Raw genomic sequence first — 9086 nt, forward strand, 5'->3', positions numbered from 1 at the left:
TCCTGCTGTCCCACTTTTACTCTTGCTTTCCTTCTAGTCTCTTCCTTTCTTGACATTTTATTCAATACCACACACTCTACCTCTTGCCCATGCTGGCATAAATGGGCAGAATAATATAAACACTAATATTTTAGAGTACTGCAAAATTTTGAGCACCAAACCAATGTTCTAGGAGTCTGAGCAGCACCAGTCCAAGCATTCTCCACACTTGCCAGAAGACAGGTTGGGCAAAGCCATTTTCTACAAGCGATTAAAATGCAATCTACCTGTTAGTAATGCAAAACCTGTGTCTCAAATACAAACTCAGAGCAAACTTCCTTTCTTTTCCAGAAAGCCCAGGTTTGACAGGCTTCTCACAGAAATAAGGACGGACTAACTTAATCCAGTGACATCTTTCTAAAAAACAGTTTGAGGAAGAACTTACCTAAGCTTCAAATTTCCATGATTTATACATGTAGAGAAGCTTATTTTTCAAATGTCGTAAAAATTTTGAATGATGATAATTCTATGTATGTTCGAACACAAATTCATTATACTGAAGTCCTCATCTTTGAGTACTTTCAACAGTTCATAGCTTTCCTTTTGCAAGTAAAGGGCATCTTTAAAATCAGGTAAAACTCCTCAGAGCAAGTATCTACTTATTTTATAAACCCTTTCCCATCAGCAACATATGTCAGTTACAGGACTTAAGAAATCCTATTATAAAAACTAAAACATTCATTTTCATTAAATTTCATTTCTATTTTTAGTTTCAGAAAGCACTTGCTCTTCAATTAAAATTCTCTTTAATCATGAGATCAGAAACCTCTCTGCAGCCAACTGTCATGTAAAAAAATAATCAGAGTCTGACATTTTTTCCTTCTAGTTGTTAACAACTTCATTCTTTCCAAAAAGTTGCTAAATAAGATCTTTGGCACCAAAGACTTCAAAGAAGATCTCAGCAGCCGCTTAAGGATTATCCGAGTGGGACTGAAGACTTCTTGATTCTATAAAGCAATAATTCTCAACCCATAATCTCCAAATCTCAGGAATTAGTGTGCAAAACCCCTGCAAAAAATTGTATGAATACACATCTCACCTTCTCATGCACGTTAGCAAACATGAAAAGGAAAGGTGAATGCTAGGTTCACTTTGTTGGTGCTGTAAATTAAGATAACTGTGACTGTGTAAGACAATTCACTATATGCCTCCTTCCCACAAAAAAGCTGATCAGTTCTTTTACCAGACACTGAGAATTGCTTCTTATAGTAGTTCTTAGAACTGTTAACTGAAGATACAGCTATACCAGACTACACCAAGGTCTGAACCTCATCAGCTCCAGCCTCAGATTACAAATCAGAAATGCAGAACCTAGAATATGCAAAGTGCCTCTCTTCTCTTTGATAAATTTAAGTAACTTTCTTAGGGTATCTTAAGCAATTAAAATTCCGTAGTAGAATTTGTACCCATTTATCATACAAAACTGAAACGTAACATCAGAACTTAATTCCTTTTCCTAAAGGTCATTCCCTTTTCCAACAGGTGGACAAAATTTTATTTCCATCTTGTTATTTTCATTCCCAATAAGGCATGAAAATATTGTCAATTCTAAGAAGCATGAAAAGGATAGTTCATCTTCATTTCCTTCTTAAAGACTTTTACAAATAAAACATTGAGAAAAAGAATATTGCTTTTACAGTGGACTTACTTCTCAGTGCCTCCTACACAGCACCATAGAGTTTAGATCTGTTTCAGATAATACATATGGAATTCCTTAGTAATATTCAAATGTTTTATACACAACAGCACAAGCAAGGATAAGTTTTGCTTAAATTTCCACTGGAATTAGAAGGGGGGGGGGAAGTAGAAGCAGGAAAGTATATTTGCAATGAAATGATGCTTTGTTGCCTCAACAGGCATAAGAAAGTAATACCTTCTTATCATTTGGAACTATTGAAGGCATATTCAATAGCACAGCACCGAGCCATAGTTCTAGCTGTTTCCAGCAACCTGCAAACAATTTATTTTCACAAGCCTGAATGCTGGAACTGTGATGACAGGACAACATGAGAGTGGGAAATGAGCAACAGAAATACAGCTCCACAAACACACTGTTCACTGAAAGGTCTCTTGAACCAAAGAAAAACATTTCAAACAGCTACTGTTTAGCTAGACAAATGCATTATCAACACTGAACAAGTCATCTTTCATCATCGACATACGGTGATGTCAGATCTTTCAATCCAGCAACACATAATGTATGTCACTCACCTATTTTAGAATATCTAAGTTCTTCTAATTAAGCAGTACTCTTCAGCAGAGTGATGATTGTGCATTAATTTTTGTTAATTGAAGTTTACTCTGAATTTGGACACAACTTACTTTCTACATTCTCCAAAGCATATACTTAATGGGCCAAAATCAAAAGGCCTATTAAATGAAGAGAGTATCATTTATACATATGTGCATATGTATACACAGTCAATGTAACAATAATGCTGTTATTTAACTGTACAGCATTTCGTTTAAAATTATATATAAACCCTTCACCACAGTAGGCAATTTTTAACTACTGTATCTTTTTAAAAACTAAATCATAGTCTTGGTTACATGATACACATCTGTAACTCCAGATGTTAACTCACATAATATGCACAAATAAGCAAATCGCTGTGATTTTTAGCATGCACAAATACAGAGCTATGTGTCAAAAATATACTTGCCAAGTAGAAGCTTATTATTTTTAACCCACAGTGGCAATTACACAATAAGTTACATTCTTGAGCAATCCATACAGGATTTTTGTACTTTTATTACTAAATTTTAATTATGTCCTCAACAGCTACCTTAAGAATTCCTTGAATGCATGTCTTTTTAATTATCATGTAGTTTTCCAGATGTCAATATTCATGAAATAGTATGATGTACAAAGCCCCCGGATCACCATGGTTGGCTTTGGTTACTATAGCAAGAAAGCAACATCTTAAAAGTAGTTACTAGACTGCAAAGAGCAGAGAGCACAGTTTACAAATAAAGACATACATTGACCAAAACTGCTTTCCAACAGAAGTCAGTGATGGGATGAGAATGGGTCGCACACACAGACTTCAGGTTAGAATCAAATGCAGCCATCGCTTTCTTTTTACTGAAACCTTTAAGGTGAATTATCACGCAACTCATCGCTTACACGTAGAAGAAAGCAAGGTAGTTCTGACCTGAATGCTATTTGCCCTGATGCACAGATGAGACATACAAATGCCGTCTCTGAAGAACATAGACTAGATCTAACCCATCTAGAATCTTGATTCAGAAATACCTCTGATCAGCTCTTGTAAACCTTGTTCACTTACCTTTGTAATTATGCATTTTTTCAGTTAAGTGTTAGTTGACTGAAGCAGACTGAGCTTCTCTTGTTGAAGCACAAAATTACATCACTTAACCCTCATTTCTGTGGCACGTACACTATTCTACAAGTTGAGAAGTTCTTTGTGGTTGCTTTTTTAAAGCCATAGTTGCACTTTTTTTAAACAAAAGTACTAAAACTATCTTAACAGGAATTTAAAAAACAACAAGAACATGCAACATAACACAAATACTGGAAGTAACATACTTACAGCTTCAAATGATAAGTTAACATGTTCCAGGAATTTCTGTCTTAAACCTTCAGTTAGCTCATTGAAACGATATCGCAAGAGATCCATTTCTTGTTGGAGAAACCAACGCCTGAGATCCTCACTGCAAAAGAATGATAAAAAAAAAAAAAAAACACCAAACCCACAATACATTTTCTGATTCTGCATTCTCTCTTTCTTTATAAACTAGATGCCAAACCTAGTCAACACAGCAATAAATGTAACACTGACTTTGGCATGGGACACACAAACTGAGAAGCCTGAAAGAGAAGGCAGGAAACCTTCAGTAAGGAACATTCAATCAGAAAAGTCTTGTGAAGAGACAATAGACAAAAAAGCATGACTGCGGAATCCACCTCAATGTTAAATATTGTTCTATACTTATCAAAGCTGTTAGTCTCTTTTAAATGTTACTCACAATTTCTTACTTGTTTTACATAAAAATAACCAACTGCAGCTAAAATTTAAAGGACACATTGCTTTCTTCAACATGGCACAGTATTTCTTCGTTTCACAATTAACATCACAATCAATGTGATGAGGCAAATACATTATGAAACCTACTTCTTTTAATTGTCATTTTTTAGGTATGTCCAGATGAAGGAACACATACACATCTCAGGCACTGTAATGACAGCGCTCTATGCTAGGCAACAATTAGCTCAGCAGCAGGCAACAGGAAAATATATCACAATCAGCTTGGGTGAGGATCACAAACAGAACACCTAAGACTTTTCAGAAGAGAAATACGGTTTAGCAACTGCAGGTGAGAAAGTAGAAGAACAAACAAGAACAGAGGGACAAGAGTCAGTAGACAACATAAAAGCAAACAACGCTGAAGCCAGTTTCATATTACTTTTTACACCACAGCACAGATTCCCAGGCACCAGCACATCACTCAAAGCTATAGCAAGTAGGTACCAGAAAACCAGTACCAAAAGCTCCCCCGGTACATACAAGCACAGAATGCAGATGACACTATCACTATTTCAGAGCATTCTTTTAAACTGTCCTCCAAGAGCTACACTGTGGGCTACTGCCACGACAATTCATAGAGCACAGAAATACTGCAGTCTTAAACATTCTGTTTACAATATTTAAGCACCTTTTCCCATAGTGGAACAGCGAATTAATACAGAGTTGTTTGTGGTTTTGTGGACAAAACCTCTGCTTGAAATACGGCTTGGAAAAAAGTAATTATTATTCCGATTATCATTCTTTGGCATGGCAAGAACGCCAAAGAATGGAATTGGAATGGCAAGGCTCTGTTGAGGTGCTTTGTAAAGTATAACCTTGCGGAGAGTCTCAGTGCTTAGCATGTATTAATAACTGTGCAACTTAAAATGGAAGTTAATGTCTTCATGACTGATCTTCTGCAGTTCTGTGATCATCTTGGACAGTAACAAAATCCAAGGATGTGACAAGTTTTATCCTAATTCATCAGCTTTACACTGCATTTGTTTTCCTAAGGAAAAGTAAAAAAAGTAATCAAGCCTATACAGTTACTTTGGAGGCTAATCAGTCTCTTGTTCCTCCTTTCCTTCAGCAAAGTAGATCAAAGGCTGTAATCCCACTTAAGTTATCAAAAGAAGAAAATATTACTGTTATCTCTAATATAATACCCACACCTCCCTGGATTCTTCAGTTGACAAACTAGCTTATGTTGCTAGAATATACTTTAAAACTGACTTTCCTAGGAACATCATCATTAGGACATTATCTCTGTTCATTTCTTTTCCTTAAGTCTTCAGAATATTTTGCATAATTCCTAAACCCAAATCACATCTTCTACTCATTATTATTGTTTTATAGAACTGTACACTCTCATTCCAGACACGCATTAGCAATAATACCTACGATCAAAACCACAAGCTTAACTGAAAAGCAGTAACATGGTCATTAGATAACTAACCAAGCTGTGGCTGAAGATGAGACAGTTGCAGGTAGTTGAAGAACAGACGTTAGGAATGCCTCCTTGGGTTTTGCCACTTAACAGTTTAAGTCAGATCAGAAGATTCCAAACTAGCAAAATAACATGAAAGAACAGGCTTTTATATCACGGAACAGCACTCAGGGTGGAAAAAGAAGAAATCCTCTTTACCCCAGAAGGAGGAGTAGGAAAGATTGGCATATTAATTATAAAGCATCAACATAGAATTACTTCACAAAGATGTGAAAATGCTCCTAAATTCAGAACCTAAGACTAGGAGTTCACATTCCACAATTAAATATGAGAGTTCAGTTACCAACAACTCAATGTTAACTTGTGAAAAGCCTGGGCACGGGCTAGAGCTCTGTTTTACTAGGCAACCAACACCAGAGGACTCCTCAGAGTCTTAAGTTTCAAAAGGTAGATGGAAAGGGGTACAGAAGGCACACAAAAGTAAATGCTAGTCAGTGTAAGAGGCAGAAATTTCAGCAAACAAATCTAATAAAGAACTTAGGTCTTTGTTATGTGACACAACCTAAAAAAAAAAAAAAAAAAAAAGCACAGAAGTGTGCTTTTCCTGAACAGTGAACGTTTCCTTTAAGGTTTTTTTAAGGTAAAAAAACCAAAAAAAAAAAAAAAAAAAAAGCACAGAAGTGTGCTTTTCCTGAACAGTGAACGTTTCCTGAATAGAAGAGTTTCGCTGTCAGAGCTGAGGCAAGATTTATTTCTTCCATCCTAAGTAAGTAAAGATTACGCTCCTGTGACTTTCAAGATTCTTCATAGTTAATCTGATAAAGTGAAGAGAGATGCAACAGACAGAAGCAGAAATGCATGGTCATGGCCAACAAGTAAACTTCTCTTTAGAGCTGTGCTTGCCATCAAAGTGAATGAAACAACTATTCTATTTCCCAGTCTTGAGAGATACAAGCAACATTACATGAGGTGTGAAAGAAGGGTAAGAATGAGACTGTTTACTCAAGAGAGCACACACCGTATCTTAGCAATACCATATGTGAACAAGCTTTAAATTTAGTCTTAGATTTCAGAAGGCAGAAGAACAATCAATGAATGATGACTACATTACAAATTTAACTGCCAAGAATGGTGGAGTTGGCAATTTCAGACCATGTTAAAACTAAAACAAGACAACCCAATTTACAAGTGAGGATTGATGCAGACTAGAAAAGGAAGTTGATGTGAACTTGTACCCCGGGGTGGCGCTGTTGGCCAACTGGAAACTTAAAAAGACGACGGTGCAGGAAAACAAGCCTGTAAACACAACTGGCTGGCAAACCACGGGGAACTGAATTCAACCTCTTTTGCAGTTATGTCTATTTAAGCGCACTTTTTCAAACATTCCTTCCTTAATAGTTTTCATCAATCAGCCTAGTGACTTATGCCAAGCTTATTTTTCTAACCTAATATGAAAAAAACTTAAGAGAAATTGCCTCTCAGTTTTATCCTTCGAGGAACATGTCAGTTTTAGAGCATAGAAATATGTCACCCTTAAATAGGTGCTTTTCAAGAAAAACAAAGAATGCTGGCCACAGGGTCACCTCACAGTGCTTCAGATGCTATTTCGCATTTTACAAGTAAGCATTAAGTCCACCTTGTCAAAGAAACAAGGCTAGTTTAGTTTAGTTTTTTCAAAGAAACAAGCTAGTTTAAGTGTAAACTGACTACCAAGATGCTTAACTGAAATGCTGAATCACACTGTCAGTATATAAACAAGAACACAAAAGTACATTTGCAAGAGTGTCCTGGCACTCTAAGACCTCTCATCTCTAAGAAGGGGACTTTCGCCCTAGACTACAAAGCCAGACGCTTCGCTGTTGATTCTGTGGCCCAAAATAGCTCGTATACATTTCTCCAGAGTAGTTTATCTACAACAACCTGCCCACCTCTGCCCTGCCTGTAGCCTAGTTCTTAAGATACTTCCCTGAAACACAGGGACCATTACACCCACTTCTTTCCTAAGCAAGCACTGCAGTCAAAAAAAACCCTCATACAAAAGACAAGGATTTCTTTTAAATAAGATAGCTTGCAGAGAAAGAGAAAGAAGTTCACTTATCTACAACTATCCTTAACTCCAGGAGATTTCAGAGCCATTATAGAGATGCAGGGCAGGGGAGAAATGTTATCACATCAGTGACAAAGGTAAATGTTTAGCAAAGTTCCTGCTTAGTTATTTTTGCCGGAGGCAGCCTTTCACTCAGCCTGGTAGCCACTGTCATTCACACATGCCTTCCTCCCTTCTCAGCACAGTGCACAATGCTTACTGAATTCCACTCCTGAACCAAATACCCAACCTTCACGCTTTTGCTATGTGGCTTGTACTGCCTTCTCTGACCCAAACCCATTTTTCCTGAAACCACAGACCAACCAAAAATAGATGCCTCTTGAATTCCAAATCATATTCTTGCCAGCACACAATTCTACCATCCAGAATAGCAGAACTTTCTTCAAATGCGTTACTACCAACACCCTCAAAGTGTCTCATCTCCTGCAGAAAAGCAATAGTCCAATCTAAAGAAATAAATGCTTAAAGTTAAGTTTTACAAGAGAGGATAAAGGAAACCAAACTGACTATTCAAAATGTCACTAGCTGCATAATAAGAAACATTTTTCCAGGGCTTTTTAGACCCAGGCTACTTAAGGCTACTACCTCTTAGAGGGGTTTGGTAGAACTTACAATACAGGTAAAGCAAGATATTTTCTTGTAAAAATCAGCAGGACCAGTATGACTAAGGGAGATTATAAAAATATTACGTAACAAAAATAAGCACTACAAAGAAACTGATCACTACAAATGCCTGACCAACACTTAAACCCTGGTGTGCTTTAATCTCAAAAAAGATGTCAAAAGAACTCAAATCAAAATCTGTGCATAAACCCCAAAAGTTTATAATACTTCTTTTTCTAAAATTATTACAAAATCTGGATATTAATTTTGATCCTTATTATGATGGTTGAAACTAGGTTCCTAGCAAAAAAGCCCTGTTTGAACCTACCTTTCTATTTAGTAGCCATGCAACTCTTATCTGTAACATTTATAATACAGCAATGTATTATCTGTTTACAATTAAAACCAGTAATAAGAGTACAGCATAATCTAAAAACTACTTACGACTGGCAGTAAGCAAGGCGCAGTATGAAATGAGAGATATGGTCTTTTCTTCTTGCCTCATAATCATCCTCAGCCAAAGCCTACAGAACATATTATTATTATTTCAGAGAAATAATCTCTCTGAGATTAAAAATCCACGATTAATCTATTACTGCTGTTCAACAGTGTATTAACACTTATCTTTAAGACTATAAATGCAAAACTATTAAAAGGGTTTCTCCTAAAGAAAGAAATTTATACTCACAAAAAAATCCTACAACTTTGACAAAATGACAATATTATACAGGATATACATATAATATTATAACATTAATATACAGGGATAATATTTCATCACCTCTACTTTTATTCATAATTCTTGAATGGTGTAAAAAACTCAAGTGCAAGTGAGTTCCCTTTTTTGATTTTTACTTACTCT

At 36.2% G+C, this 9086-nt stretch overlaps 1 protein-coding gene across 1 annotated transcript in view; it reads right to left on the reverse strand.

Annotated features, from left to right (window-relative positions):
- Positions 1-9086, reverse strand: part of PRIM2 (primase, DNA, polypeptide 2 (58kDa)) — a gene marked incomplete at its 5' end in the record, with an annotated part of 30540 nt that overhangs the window by 20534 nt on the left and 920 nt on the right. The window contains 2 exon segments of the mRNA XM_010136694.1: positions 3594-3714; positions 8669-8762. Coding sequence (XP_010134996.1) covers positions 3594-3714; positions 8669-8762 — 215 coding nt within the window.

This window comes from Buceros rhinoceros, unplaced genomic scaffold (assembly GCF_000710305.1).
Source record: "Buceros rhinoceros silvestris isolate BGI_N320 unplaced genomic scaffold, ASM71030v1 scaffold9000, whole genome shotgun sequence".
Taxonomy (NCBI): domain Eukaryota; kingdom Metazoa; phylum Chordata; class Aves; order Bucerotiformes; family Bucerotidae; genus Buceros; species Buceros rhinoceros.